At 41.5% G+C, this 15,693-nt stretch overlaps 2 protein-coding genes across 22 annotated transcripts in view; one reads left to right on the top strand and one right to left on the bottom strand.

The window, feature by feature from the left end:
- LRRFIP2 (LRR binding FLII interacting protein 2) overlaps positions 1 to 3,829 on the top strand; it is a 105,708-nt gene extending 101,879 nt beyond the window's left edge. For all 21 annotated transcript variants that reach the window (XM_061586792.1, XM_061586796.1, XM_061586807.1 and 18 more), the window contains one exon: positions 2,959 to 3,829. In XM_061586792.1, the coding sequence (XP_061442776.1) occupies positions 2,959 to 3,069 (111 nt within the window). In that variant the 3' untranslated portion in view covers positions 3,070 to 3,829. The remainder of the gene's footprint in view (positions 1 to 2,958) is intronic.
- Positions 1,148 to 15,693, bottom strand: part of MLH1 (mutL homolog 1) — a 50,932-nt gene continuing 36,386 nt past the window's right edge. The window contains exons 15-19 of the mRNA XM_061586787.1: positions 10,869 to 10,932; positions 9,652 to 9,816; positions 8,732 to 8,824; positions 5,713 to 5,826; positions 1,148 to 4,820 (exon numbers count right to left, since the gene is read on the bottom strand). Coding sequence (XP_061442771.1) covers positions 4,653 to 4,820; positions 5,713 to 5,826; positions 8,732 to 8,824; positions 9,652 to 9,816; positions 10,869 to 10,932 — 604 coding nt within the window. The 3' untranslated portion in view covers positions 1,148 to 4,652. The remainder of the gene's footprint in view (positions 4,821 to 5,712; positions 5,827 to 8,731; positions 8,825 to 9,651; positions 9,817 to 10,868; positions 10,933 to 15,693) is intronic.

The raw sequence follows: 15,693 nt of genomic DNA on the forward strand, positions 1-15,693 counted from the left end.
AACCAACAATTGGAGACAATTGGACCCTTGGATGATAAGGGAGTCAAAGGTGTACTAAAGAACGATAAGGAGATTGCAGAGAAGCTAAATTAATTCTTTGCATCTGTCTTCACAGTGGAAGATATAGGGCAGATCCCTGAACCTGAGCTAACATTTGCAGGAAGGGATTCTGAGGAACTGAGACAAATAGTGGTAACGAGAGAGGAAGTTCTAGGCTTAATGGACAATATAAAAACTGACAAATCACTGGGCCCGGATGGCATCCACCCGACAGTTCTCAAAGAACTGAAATGTGAAATTGCTGATCTGCTAACTAAAATATGTAACTTGTCCCTCGGGTCCTCCTCCGTGCCTGAGGACTGGAAAGTGGCAAATGTAACGCCAATCTTCAAAAAGGGATCCAGGGGGGATCCTGGAAATTACAGGCCGGTTAGCTTAACTACTGTCCCTGGAAAACTGGTAGAAAGTATTATTAAAGCTAGATTAACTAAGCACATAGAAGAACAAGCCTTGCTGAAGCAGAGCCAGCATGGCTTCTGCAAAGGAAAGTCCTGTCTCAGTAACCTATGAGAATTCTTTGAGAGTGTCAACAAGCATATAGATAGAGGTGATCCAGTGGACATAGTGTACTTAGACTTTTAAAAAGCATTTGACAAGGTACCTCACCAAAGGCTTCTGAGGAAGCTTAGCAGTCATGGAATAAGAGGACAGGTCCTCTGGTGGATAAGGAATTGGTTAAGAAGCAGAAAGCAGAGAGTAGGAATAAACGGACAGTTCTCCCAATGGAGGGCTGTAGAAAGTGGAGTCCCTCAAGGATCAGTATTGGGACCTGTACTTTTCAACTTGTTCATTAATGACCTAGAGTTAGGAGTGAGCAGTGAAGTGGCCAAGTTTGCTGACGATACTAAATTGTTCAAGGTTGTTAAAACAAAAAGGGATTGCGAAGAGCTCCAAAAAGACCTCTCCAAACTGAGTGAATGGGCGGAAAAATGGCAAATGCAATTCAATATAAACAAGTGTAAAATTATGCATATTGGAGCAAAAAAATCTTAATTTCACATATATGCTATTTATTTATTTATTTGGTTACATTTATATACCGCCCTTAGCAAATAGCTCTCAGGGTGGTAAACAGCATAGGGTAAAATACATACATGGCAATAATAAAATCACAAAAACATATATGACATAAAAACAAATACAGTTAAACAGAAAATAAAAATAAAGACTTAGTATACAAGATTAAAAAGCTAAAAAGATTAGAGTGATTAAAATGCCTGGGAGCATAAAAAGGTCTTTACCTGGCGCCGAAAAGATAATAGTGTAGGTGCCAGGTGTACCTCTTCATGGGGTCTGAACTGGCGGTGACCGACCAGGAGAGAGACCTCGGGGTTGTAGTGGACAGCACGATGAAAATGTCACCCCAGTGCGCGGCAGCTGTGAAAAAGGCACATTCCATGCTAGGGATAATTAGGAAAGGTACTGAAAATAAAACAGCCGATATTATAATGCCGTTGTATAAATCTATGATGCGGCCGCATTTGAAATACTGTGTACGTTTCTGGTCGCCTCATCTCAAAAAGGATATTATAGAGTCGGAAAAGGTTCAGAGGGCAACCAGAATGATCAAGGGAATGGAGCGACTCCCTTATGAGGAAAGGTTGCATTTGGGGCTTTTTAGTTTAGAGAAAAGGCGGGTCAGATGAGACATGATAGAAGTGTATGAAATTATGCATGGCATTGAGAAAGTGGATAGAGGAAAGTTTTTCTCCCTCTCTCATAATACTAGAACTCATGGACTTTCAAAGAAGCTGAATGTTAGAAGATTCAGGACAAACAAAAGTACTTCTTTACTCAGCGCATAGTTAAACTATGGAATTTGCTTCCACAAGACACAGTAATGGCCACCAGCTTGGATGGCATTAAAATATTAGACAAATTCATGGAGGACAGGGCTATCAATGGCTACTAGCCATGATGGCTGTGCTCTGCCACCCTAGTCAGAGGCAGCATGCTTCTGAAAACCAGTTGCCGGAAGCCTCAGGAGGGGAGAGTGTTCTTGCACTCGGGTCCTGCTTGCGGGCTTCCCCCAGGCACCTGGTTGGCCACTGTGAGAACAGGATGCTGGACTAGATGGGCCACTGGCCTGATCCAGCAGGCTCTTATGTTCTTAAATACAAAGATGAGGCAGTGATTACGTCTCAAATGTGTATTTCACACTCGGGGATTGAGGTTTCTTAATAGTTTGGGAGTTGTCCAACTGTTTACAAATCAAAGGATGAATCAGAGGTCAAAGTAAATGTTAGTCTCTAGCAGCTACAAAATCAGATTATCTTGACTGTATAGTCGCTTATGATGGGATGGCAAACAGTAGCATGGTGGGTATTCTGGTGGAGAAAAAAATCTTTTCCTAAAGAATGAACACTGATAATGGCAATAGATGGGTCTTTCTAAACCTGGGCTTGTTCTATTTAATGCAAGATGCGCCCCAATGTTAATAGCAAAGGTTGGAGCACTTCCCACACCTACCTATAACTTTCCCCTCTGCTGGGGTATAATGCCATAGCTGCTTGTAGCTAGGAGAAAAGTGATTGAGGCAAATGGAAGGATCTGCACTTACTTGTATGTATCTTTGCTGTTAAAATCTGATTTTCACATTCTACATAATTACTGCAGATAAAGGTTTAAATATCTTGTTTGGACAAATCACCCAATTTGGCAGGGCTCAAATTGCCTTAGAAACTCTGTTTGTAGATGGCGGTTTATTTCAGAATAATTAAATTGCCTTTGGACCTTGATTATGTAAAAATACTTTCTGCATCAAAGCTCCAGTCATTTAGTTTTTGCTTTGTTTTTTGAAACTGTATAATTCTACATGGATTTGATGTAATATTCTTTAATGTAGATTCTCTCAAAATGAACTGTTATACTTAATATGTATTTTGGCTTTTTTTAAAGTTACGAACAGCATTGGACCGGATAGAAGAAATGGAGATGACCAACAGCCACTTAGTAAAACGGTTGGAGAAAATGAAGGCAAACAGAACTGCACTTCTGTCTCAACAATAGAAGGAAACCTTAAAAATTGTGCACTGCTCCTTGAAAACTTGCCCCTAGCTTGTTTTAATACAGAATTTCTTTGGCACAAACGTTGAACAGTGAGCTGTTCAATGCGTTTTTAGTTTCATAATTAAGTGGCAAACATTTTGTAACTTGAATGAATGAAAAAAGTTTGCATTTTTATGATGAGAATTTTAGCAGCTTAATTCTAGAGTCTGCTGGAGCCCAATGCTGTATTTCACAATTGTGAAATCAGATTTGTTCATTGAACTATTTTCATCTGCTTTAATAATGCTTGGTGCTTGGAGACAACTGCATGATTCAAGAGTATGCTGCATTACAAATTAACCAATTATGTGCTCAAGACATCACATGGCACAAGTGCCTTCTATATGGTGCAATGTAGATTTCAGTGATTAGATTAAAATAACCTTTGGAATCAGATAACATTTATTTTAAGATACATTTTGGGGTCTGTGTTTGCTAAACTTTATACATTTTGATGGACGTTTTTGTAAAATATTTAAATTTATATAAAATAGAAATGACTGTATAAAATGTGCTTTATTGCATGGGTGATGCATACCTGAGTTTGACTTCCAAAAGTACTATCCATAAGTACTCCTCATGTAGGAGTACCAACTTACAAGATGCTTTGCTGTACATTGTAAAACCAGGTGTTGGCGGCTGCTTAAGTGTGGAGTGAAATGTGGGTGGATAGGAGAAATGTGGTGGGGGGAAAAATTAAATGGACACTTTACTTACCAAATTAGTATTGAATGTGTCTGGGTATATGTTTTTACATTATTCCCTGTGCATTCGTTTGCAAATACTTAAAATCTCCAGTTAACTTTTCATTGTGTTCACTTTTACAGTTAATCATGTGACTCAAAGTAGTATTACCACATACTAAAACTATAACGCAGGTTAGCTATTCTGCTTTACAGCTGACAACGGATATGGCTAACTTTTCTTCACAGCTCCAGTGTACCCATTTGCCAAATATGTGGAGCTTGTTATGTTGTGCCTAGCCTCACATAGATGAGTTCACAGATTTTACAAGGATCCTGGAGGCACAGAAAAAATGCTAGATACATTAGTCTATTACCTAGCCCCTAGCAGGTGCTTTGAGCATTTTTTCCACGTCCTCTGCATTCAGTTTAGGTATGGTAATATCTTCTAGTCCTAGGCTACTGTCAGGGATGAGCAGAAATTGAGAATACTATTACTTGGCTCTAGTATTTTGGTATTTTTATATTTGTCCCATGTACACCTTGAAACACAAGAAATGGACCAATTACTTTATTGGTTCATAAGACAACATACTGAAGAGGGTTTACTGACCAATTCTATAGAACTCTGAACTGGCTACCTTATCTCTTTTTCAGATATGAATGAATGAAAACTTGGGAATTCACTGGTTATTTTTTTTCATAAAATACTATACGAGAGCTGTGCGTACTCCGACACTTTGGAAACTTGGAATGCTTCAGACTTTCTGGTCTGCAATTCAAACACTGAGTTTCCTGCAGTAGTGCTAAGCAGCAAGCTTGTTAATAAATAGCTACTGATCTTAATTCATACATCTGTGTTCAGCATCTTTCAAAGACTTTGTATAAGTCTGGTAAATTAGCAAGCTGCAGAATGTTGCCATCTTCTGTGAAGTTCTTGGGAGGCAAAAGATATATCCTAAAAGCTTTATAAAGTACGTGTTCCACTGTCCATTTCCATGATCTCATACCAGCTCCAGAGTCTTCAGCCTGCAAAAAAAATTTTTTTTTGTTAAATTTAAGTAAAACAGATTGCTAAGGATTTAAGAAATACTAATGTTTTGTTCAAGAATTATTTTGATGATGCACCACCTCCTTTCAGAGTTCTAAGTATTGATTTCTATATCTAGTGCTGTTCATTCAGCTTGTGAAGTAGGCAGCTGTAATGGCTACAGGCATGCGCTGTTGTGTTAACATGAGACATGGTTGGCTCTGGAAGGCTTATTTTTCTTAAGTGCCATCCACTCTGGTAACAGAACTTCTAACTTGCCTTCCTATACTGTAAACCCCTTCTGAGCTCCATTCTTCCTTAATCTATACATACTTTTATATTGGAATCCTTACTTGATTATTCTGCTAGAAGCAATGGCTGTTTCATTGAAGGAACTGCATCACCTCAATGCTTGGCTTGTGATGAGGATGGATACAGCCAGGAGCCTATAGGCATTCACAGTGAATACTGTCCTTTCCCATCCTCAAGAGGAGAGTGTGACATACCACTGTCATCCTAGGGATTGAGACTCATTGACCCTAATTTACTATTATGATTTGGGGTAAGGCAAAGCACTACGATTCAAGGATCTTTGCCCTATTAGAGATGCTACCTTTATTAACATGATCCAATCTGAATGTTAGCAGGCTACGAGCAGCAGCCTTTAAGTTCCATTGTACAAGGTGGCCTAGGAGCCCATAGAGATAAATAATGCTCTCCAGCACTGGCAGTGAGATGTCTGACATATCGTAAAGACATACTGACTTAGTACCTACATTTGCTAAAATGTCACCATTTAATGTTAAAGATGGCTGCAAGTGTAGTTTTGATGCTGCGGGGTAAAAGTAACCTTTTATACATTATGTGAAAGATAAGCAATGAGGACTGTACCTGTTGAGTAGTAAGATCAGACTCTTCCATTATATACTGTTTTCTAATGGAATAGAACATGGCACATTCTTTACTCAGTCTATCAAAACATTCCTTTTCTTCATCCCAGTTTACCTGGAAAAGAAAATGTAACTTTAAAATCCAATTGGGTGAGAATGGACTTCTGCTTGTGTGATAGGACTTATCCTTTTTTCCTGTCCTTGCTCCCCGCTAATCTGTTCCACAGAGTTCAAGAGGAAACGTGGAGTCCTGCTGCACAAGCAGAAGTCTGTTCAGCTCATGCATGGACACAAATTTCATCCTATGTTTTTAAAAGCTTTTAGTTTTAGCAATAGCTTGATAAAAGAATAAAAAAGGTACTCTGGCAGCATCCAGTACAGCTTCCTTGTGCTAAAATATCAAACTATTTCTCTTTCCAGTAGGAAAGTTCAGCGCTGAAACATCCAACAACCAATAGTCTGAGATGCTGGGAGGATGTATGAAAATCACAATGAATTTTGTATAGTAAAATGATTAGTTACAACTAGACAGTTTCAGTTTATTTTAGATACAACAATGCAGATAGAACATACAGTGCCTTGCAAAAGTAATCAGACCCCTGACCAATGCTCATATTACTGAATTACAAATGGTACATTGTAATTTTGTTCTGTATATCTTATTTTGAAATGCTGAAACTCAAAATCGATTATTGTAAGGTGACATCGGTTTTATGTTGTGAAATGTTTGTAAGAAGCATAAAAAACTGGAACATGTTGCTTGCATAAGTATTCAACCCCCATAATTAATATTTGGTAAAGCCACCTTTAAGTCTTTTGTGGTAGGTATGTACCAGCTTTGCCCACAGCGTCAAAGGGATTTTGGCTCATTCCTCTTGGCAGATTCGCTCCAGGTCGTTCAGGTTGGTTGGACATCACTTGTAGACTGCAATTTTAAAAAAACCACCACAGATTCTCAATGTGATTGAGATCTGGGCCATTGTAGGGCGTTCACCTTTTTGTTCTTGAGCCACTCCAATGTTGTTTTGGCCTTGTGCTTGGGATCATTGTCCTGCTGAAAAGTTCATTTCCTCCCAAACTTCAGTTGTTTAGTGGACTGAAGCAGGTTCTCTTGCAGTATTTCCCTGTATTTTGTTCCATCCATTCTTCCTTCGATTGTAACAAATGCCCAGTCCCTGCTGAGAAGCATCCCCACTTCACTGTAGGGATGGTGTGTTTTGAGGAATGGGCAGTGTTAGGTTTGCGCCACACATAGGTCTTTCAGTTTTGGCCAAAAAGCTCTATCTTGGTCTCATCTGACCACAAAACCTTTTCCCACATCGCAGCTGGAGCACTCTCATGTTTTCTGGCGAACTCCAGATGTGCTTTCAGATGGTACTTGTTGAGTGACGGCTTCTTTCTTGCCACCCTCCCATACAGGCCAGTGCTATGCAGAGCTTTTGATAGGGTTGATTGGTGCACCATTACTCCACTCCCAGCCACTGAACTCTGTAGCTCCTGCATTTGTATTACGTTATCTCTCACTTCTGTAGAATGCTGTTTGGTCTTCATTTTCCTTCAGATCCACAGCCTGACCAATGATCCTTCAACAGTGGGGTTTTTATCCTGACAATGTGACAGCAACTTTAATAGCTGACAGGTGCAGGCCAATGGTAAGGTAATTGTGTCCTTGATATGGCAATTCCTTTCATCTGTGTAAACTGGGAGCTTTCACAACTCGGGTAGAGTACTTATGCAGGCAACATGTTTCAGTCTTTTATGTTTCTTATAACCATTTCCCAATATAAAGCCAATGTCACCTTACAATGACTGATTTTGAGTTTTGTTTCAAAATCAAATATACAGAACAAAATTACAATGTACCATTTGTAATTCAGTAATATGAGAGCATTGGTCAGGGGTCTGATTACTTTTTGCAAGGCACTGTATATGAAAGATGAACATTTATATAAACTCAATTCCAGTCTTCAGCCTTACAATCTCATTGTAGATCTCTAGCATCATTAAGTACAGCATTCTTAAGTTTTTTAAAAAATGAAGAAAAGAGACCCAAATTGGCATGCCACCAAAAATGTTTCACCATGGCAGCTGATTCTCACATGCCCATATTTAAAAATGTAGTGTAGATCATGGCCGTTATGCTGTAGTCCCTGTGCCACCTTCCTGACAGCTGTTGCATAGGGATGTGTGTAGACTCACTATGATAGGTGAATTCCAAATGTTAGTGCTTTTTAATATTACAGATCTGGTAAAGATGAGTCATATAGGAAGAAGTTTTTCTTGTGGACAACTGTAATATGGGCTCCAATGCTCTGTATAAAATTCGCTTAATAGAGAATTGTTACCCAAAAAGATTTGCTACTAGAACATAACCACTTGGGAATTTTCTGGCAAATTTTGTATCAGGTTCTATTCATCTGAATCTCAATAGTGTTAGACATTCTTGTTGGGGTCCTTTAGGAGTACATGTATTAGTTCTGTACTGTTCAGACAGGATTACACTCTGACATGCTCTTGGAGGAAGATCAATGTCGCTTTTGAGGATCAGTTCCTTGCACTGCAATTAGCCATATTATCTGCAATGGACAGAGGCAGCAAAGGGAAAAAACAGGTCCTATTGTGACGTTTTAAATGGACAATAGCAGGAGAACAGAATTTCGGTACTTGGTATAACATTCATCTTCCCAAGAATCTCAGCTTTCAAAGAATGAACAAGAAGCCAGTTTCTATGGCAGTGACAGTGATTAGGCAATTCCTGCTAATTAGGTGGTTGGAGGAGGGACTTCAGGGCCCTGCTTAGCTTCTTATCCCTTCCACATATGACTGACAAAACCAGAATAAATTATGCAAACTGTCATCAGTTATGTCAGACAGTCCTCTAATTAGGTACACCCCAACCTCCTTCACTAACTTTTATCTTAGTTCAAGCAGCTAAGAACAAAACTGACCCAACTCCATTGGTCTAAATGAAGTAATTATTTGCGAATTTGCCTGAAGAAACAAATTCAGGTTGAACATACCTCTGTGGCCAGACGAAGGACAAGCATAGGCAACCCTTCCAAAGGAGGGACATAATTATCTATCAGAAGTGGTAGTCCTGTAAGGTTCCCTGCCTGTAAACAGAATGTTTTCTTATCATTTTGATGTTTCTTCACCTACACATACATCATTTTTAACCAATGATCTAGGTGCTGTCTGTGACATATTTTGTGTCTCCTGTCCTTTGGAACTAGCAGAGCAACCACTATTTTATTCGTTTCCATCCTTTACCAAGGTAAAACAAAATTAATATGTAGAACAAAGACTTCTACACAGTGTAATAAAAAGACTATATCCAAAATGTCAAAGTGTAATGAGCAAGCCACTATTTTCTACTGTTTTAGTTGGTACTCACGAAGTTGGTACTCTATTGTAGCTTTTGGATTTTCCCCCCGAGTGGACCAAATGGTTATCTATAGTTTTCCTATTTATCAGCTGTATTCAGATTATAATTACTTGGCAGAATAATCCGAGATATGTACAAGTCTCATTTTTCCACATTTAGTCAATTTGCTCCTCTCCGTACTAGCAAGCGACCAAGCCAGGAAGTCTTTAGTGAAATATAGCTTCCTGTTACCTCCAAACTGGGAAATGGTGATTAATGACTTCTGGATTTAAAAAAGGATATTATACCAACTCTAAGCCATGGTTATCCTGGCATTAAGACCTAGTTTCCTGGTTCAGACATAAGAGGAAGCTACATTCCACTAAGACTTCCTGGCTCGCATGAAATGAGGATAGAAGCTGTTGCATGTATATGCATTACAGTGCTCATTCTAAGCTCATCAAGCTTAGACACGATTATCTGAATTGTTTCTTGCCCTGTCCTCAGTAGATATTGTAAAGTGTGCAGTTCAGTAGCTATTGATTAAACCATCTGATGCTACAAAATGGTAGTTACTTCATCAATTTCAAGAGAGAAATAATCTTTCAGCATTTCACTCTTCTTTGTTAGAAAGTCAACAATATATTCAGCGAGGCCTTCCTTTGGACCATCATCTTCTGTCCAACCACTTTCATCATTCTCCAAGGCAAGCATAGCAAGATCATAGAGAGGAGCCGGTTCCTAGATTTGCCAAAAAGAAATAGCGCAATCACTACTTGCCACTCACGCATCCAGCAGACTGTCAAATGTAAGCAGAAAGTTTCTGCCCCTTTGCATGCAGTAATAATAAATGCTTACCATGGGGTATGAACTGTCATCATTTTTAGAGTTAACAAAGATGAGATATAACTGCTATCAACTATTTGTCAAAAAGCAATCACCCTACAGTTGTGGATGTCACGTAATGCCTTTAATTTAACACAGCTTTAACTGAAAAAACAGTTTCATTCAATGAAAAAGCTATGTTAAAAAGGATTAATCCCCAATACGTACAATGTAGCTCTCAGCAGGTACACATCTTTACCAATGTACTTGGTACAATCTTGGGACTGGCTCGTTAATATGGCTGTTCTCATTCTGGTAGTCTGCATTCTGCTGTTAGGGGAGGCTCATGCAGTGGTGACATAAAACAGTCTTGTCTGTGCCAGTGCCCCATTTGTGGAATGTTCCCTGCCCCCACAAGCAAATCAGGCACTGATGTAATTTTGCTGGCAAATGAAGACAGACATTTTGAGCTTCTCCTCTGTTTGGCTGTTCTTAGTATTCTTTGTGTTTAAGAATTTGTTTTTTGATTGACTGACCGTTTCTGATAATTTATTCTATGCTGTACCTCATCCTAGGATCAGTAATGAAGAAGGGCAATATGGTTTTTAAAAATAAATATTTTTCCTTGGAATACTGTTGGAATTTGGGTTCTCTTGACTATACTGCATATTGCAACATTAATATTGGCACACCATTTCAATTTCAACTTAAACGTTTAGTTAGGAAAAATCCCATTGGCTAAACGGAAATAATTTTGTTACTGCATGATAACTTTTGAAATCAATGGCAGCTAAAATGCATTGGCATAAAACAAGGACTACATTAGGGCTCTGGATGCAGTGATGGCTATACCACAAATCTCTCTTTCCCAGCAAGGTAGGATTGCTCTACTTAATCTCTGCTGTGTCTTCAAGTAATGGAGAAAACGACACTGAGTGATAAAATATATAACTTAAATGTATACTTACTGACAATCTTAAAACTCCAAAGTTTCCAAAGTCATAGATAAGGATCTGATAGAACATTTCTTGGCTTTGAGAAAGGAAAAATAAACAGTTTGCTATTTGTACATTTTCTATTTGGTAATAGTGTCTATGAATAGAAAGTCTTAATGTGGAATTCTAATAGCAACTAAAATCTATTATTTTTAGTTATGAGTGGGAAGTAGGTGTTTTTTTAGAGTACTTGAGTTATGATAAAATATCCAGAGATAAATAAACTTGTTTAATGAAGTCGGTAGGCTTCCCAGTAGTGGAGGAAGCAGGAGGAACAGCTGTCGCTCAGTGGTAGAGCACCTGCTTTGCATATGGAAGATCCTAGGTTTAAACTCTGGCATCTGAAACCCCAGAGAGCTTCTGCCACTCAGTGTAGACAATGCTAAATTAGTACCAATGACTCAGTACAAGGCAGCTCTCTCTGTATTCCAATATTAATTAAATGACAGGAAAACATTGACTGTCAGCCTTGTGAACTATAAGAACATGATAAACATCTATATAGGGGGATTGGTTTAAAAAGCAAAATACCTAAAATTAATCATAAAAAGCAGACACAGCCTTGCAATGTTAGAATGTTTAGCATTTTAAAAATGTGCCTCTTTCAGTTTATAAATCTCAAAGCAGTTCAAAATATGCGTAAGAGAAAGTTCTTACTGTCTCATAATATTAGGTCAGTTGATACCATGACCCCAAACAAGGTTAGCCAACTTTCCAGCTGGAGCCTGGGTCAAGAGCACCCTCAGCTCCCTTTGACATCAACCTCACTTTGTAATCTAGGAACAGATTCCACTCATATTAGCCTCTCATTTTTCTGCTCCTGTTTATGTAACTGATATAGCCTCCTGTCTCTGGGAGGTTCATCAGCTCTTAATTCCTCAGATAGCTATAATCCAGACAATGTCTTCTGAGTCTAATGACCCATGGTTCCATTTCCTATTCCTCCTCAGCTGCAGACTACCCCAAAGTGAGATGTATCCTCATCTCAGATTGCCTGTCAAGGCTAGCCATAAATGCAACATGTGTTCCCAGCACTTCTGGGCAGTGAGCCAGGTACCAAAAAGTTAAAAACTATGGTACAACTCACACCACTTGACTTGGAAAAATGTACCATTGGTCTCACCTGAAAGGTGATTTTCATAGGAGTGGGCCATCACCGTGGGAATAGTTCCACCTATCGTGTGAAGGCAAGAATGTTTTTGAAGTCAAGACTAGGGACGTCATGCCCCTCCCACTCTCCAGTTCATTCGTAGCGAGTCTAAAAAGAGATATCTAAAAATACAAGAACAAGGCCAACAGGCCCGCCAGGAAAATAACATAATAGTCACATGCATAACAACATGACTCTAAGATAACTACATAACATAACAGAGGTAAAAGTCTTGAGTTCACTCTTACATTTAAATATAATAGCGTAACAATAACATGTAACCCATTGATAAAATCTCTAGTCATCCTCCAACTGGGAGGGTCGTGATGGCCCACTCCTATGAAAATCACCTTTCAGGTGAGACCAATGGTACATTTTCCATAGGAGGTGGGCCATCACCGTGGGATGTACCAAAGCAACCCATATAGGGAGGGACCACCCACATGTTAATCCTCATTAAGAACCTGTTGCAACACTCGTCTGCCGAAAGATGCGTCAGCGGAGGCATAACGATCAATTTTATAATGCCTTATAAACGAGTGTGGGGTAGACCAGACTGCAGCCCTACAAATATCGGCAACAGGAGCATTAGTGGCAAAAGCAGCCGAAGTGGCAGCTGACCTGGTAGAATGAGCCGTTATACTAGCTGGAACTGACAGCTTCAGGGACTCATAAGCTAAAGTAATGCATGCCCTTAACCAACGGGATAAGGTAGAATTGGATACTTTATGCCCCATAGACCTTGGATGAAAGGATACAAACAGAGACTCTGTTCGTCGAATCTCTTGGGTCCTAGACAGGTAGGTCTTGAGAGCCCTCCGGACATCTAACGAATGCCAAGCCTTTTCAAGAGGATGGGTAGGATTCGGGCAAAAAGAAGGCAACACAATGTCCTGGTTGCAATGAAAAACTGAATCGACCTTGGGACGAAAGGAAGGGTCAGTCTTCAGCACAACAGAGTCCTTATGGAAGACGCATAGGTGTCTAGCAGAAGACAATGCGCCCAACTCCGAAACGCGTCTGGCAGATGTGATTGCGATCAGAAACAGGACCTTGAAGGACAGTATGCGTAGGGGCACAGTCCTGATGGGTTCAAACGGAGGGCGTTGCAAAGCCTGCAGAACTTTCGGCAAACTCCATGAGGGGAACCGATGGACAACAGCCGGACAGCGTAGGGCGACTCCCCTCAAAAAACGTTTGATGAACGGATGTGAGGAAATATGATCTCCAGGAGAGGACACTGAGAGAATGGATGACAGAGTAGACGCATGTCTACGTAGAGTGTTGGGTCGAAGTCCCATCATAAAGCCACTATGGAGAAATTGGAGTACCTGGTGCACATTGGCCTAGGATGGATCGTGGTGGTGGGACTGACACCACTTGGAGAAAGCCACCCAGGTATGTTGATAAATTCGAGTGGTTGATGGTCTTCTCGAGGCCAAAATAATATCAATCACAGCGTCAGACAGTCCAGCAGACCTCAAGTGTCTCCGTTCAAACGCCACGCTGTTAGATTGAGCCAAGTAGGGTCCTGGTGCAGTACTGGACCCTGGGATAGGAGGTCTGGCGTTACTGGAAGTGTCCAAGGATCCATCATTGACACTGCCAGAAGATCTGAGAACCACGGTCGGCGTGGCCAAAATGGTGCTATCAGAACCAGCTGTGCCCTTTCGGTTCGCGCCTTCCTCAAGGTTTTGGCTAACAATGGTATGGGAGGAAAGGCGTACAATAGACCGTCTGGCCACGGTGTTGTCAGAGCATCCACTGCTTCTGCTGTTGAGTCCAGGTATCGGGCAAAGTACCTGGGAAGCTGGCAATTGTGACTGGAAGCAAAAAGGTCGACTGAGAGGGCGCCGAACCGAGACTGGAGACGATGGAAAATGGCTGGATGAAGTTTCCATTCTCCCGGGAAGACCTGTTGTCTGCTGAGCCAGTCTGCTGTCACATTCCAAATCCCTCTGAGGTGCTCTGCTTTCAGGGATTGTAGATGTTGTTCTGCCCAGACAAAGATGAGGGAGGCTAAGTCCTGCAGAGGATGAGACCTGGTGCCCCCCTGTCTGTTCAAATGTGATTTTACACACGTGTTGTCTGTTCGAATGAGCACATGATGCAAAGGGAACAGAGACTGAAAATGACATAGAGCCAAGTGGACAGCCTTTAGTTCCAGCCAGTTGATGCTTCGAGATCGCTCTGCGTTGGGCCAAACCCCCTGAACGTACTGGGAGTTGCAGTGGGCTCCCCAACCGATGAGGCTGGCGTCTGTGGTCACGACGGTTCTGCGGGGTTCTCTGAACGACGTACCCTTGGAGAGGTGATGAACCTTGGTCCACCAGCGGAAGGAGAGGCGCAGAGCGGGGCTCAAACGAACTTTGCGATGGTTGGAGCTGGCAATGTCTTTTTGAAAAGGCAACAGAGTCCACTGAAGGGGCCGAGTGTGAGCTCGAGCCCAGGGCACAATGTGGATTGTGGAGATAAACATCCCGAGCGCTCTGGCGAGAAGCATGACGTCTGTGGATGTTTGTTGCATCAGGGACCTTGCGATGCTTGTGATGGCAGTGATGCGATCTGGAGACAGGAAGACCATTGCCTGCAGGGTGTCCAACATTGCCCCAAGATGTAGTAGGCGTTGGGTTGGTTGGAGATGGCTTTTGTCGAAGTTGACAAGCCAGCCGTAGGTCTGCAAAACATTGAGGGTGATCATTAAATGATGATGAGCCAGCTCTTCAGATTTGGCCCGTATAAGCAGATCATCCAAATATGGGTAGATATGAACCCCTTGGGTCCGAAGGTAAGCCACTAGGATGAGTAGCACCTTGGAAAATACTCTTGGAGCAGAGGAGAGGCCAAATGGCATCGCTCTATATTGAAAATGTTGGTGGCCAAAGGCAAACCGAAGAAACTTTCTGTGGGCTATGCAAATGGGTACATGGAGATACGCTTCCTTAAGGTCGATAGAAGCCAGGAAGTCTCCTTCATGCAGACTCTCGGTAATGGAATGGAGAGATTCCATTTTGAACCTGCGGTATGTTACAAAACGGTTGACAAACTTGAGATCCAATACCGCCCTCCAAGATAAATCTCGTTTTGGCACAGCAAATAGGAGGGAGTACACCCCTTCCGATCTCTCAGTTGTGGGAACTGGCTCTATTGCCGCTATGTGCAAGAGGTGATGTATAGCTGTCTGCATGATGTTGTGCCTGGCTGGTGCCCTTGGGCAAGGAGACGGGTGGAATCTGTCTGATGGGGTTGCCCAGAACTCTATGGTATAGCCATAAGTGAAGAGGTCCCTGATCCAGGGGACCGTAGTAAGGCGCAGCCATCGATCTCCAAAATTAAGTAATCTGCCACCTATGGGGATGGCGTTAATACTACTTGTGTAGGCGAGGACCTCCCCTATATGAGGACGATGAGTTGCCCCTGCGCCCTTGGTACTGACCTCTGCCCTGGGGGCGTCGGTTCCAGGAGCCCCTGAATGCGTTGGAATCATAGGGTCTGAAATCGCGGCCTCGTCCTCCTGGTCGCATTCCTCGAAAGGGCTGGTTAGAACGAAAGGAGGGAAATCGCCTGAAGGGCCTGTGGTCGATGTTCTTGACTGTGGCTAGAACCGGTTTGTGGGCGTCTTTTGGATCAACCAGAACTGCCTTTAGA

The sequence above is a fragment of the Rhineura floridana genome, chromosome 10, assembly GCF_030035675.1.
Source record: "Rhineura floridana isolate rRhiFlo1 chromosome 10, rRhiFlo1.hap2, whole genome shotgun sequence".
NCBI classification, from domain to species: domain Eukaryota; kingdom Metazoa; phylum Chordata; class Lepidosauria; order Squamata; family Rhineuridae; genus Rhineura; species Rhineura floridana.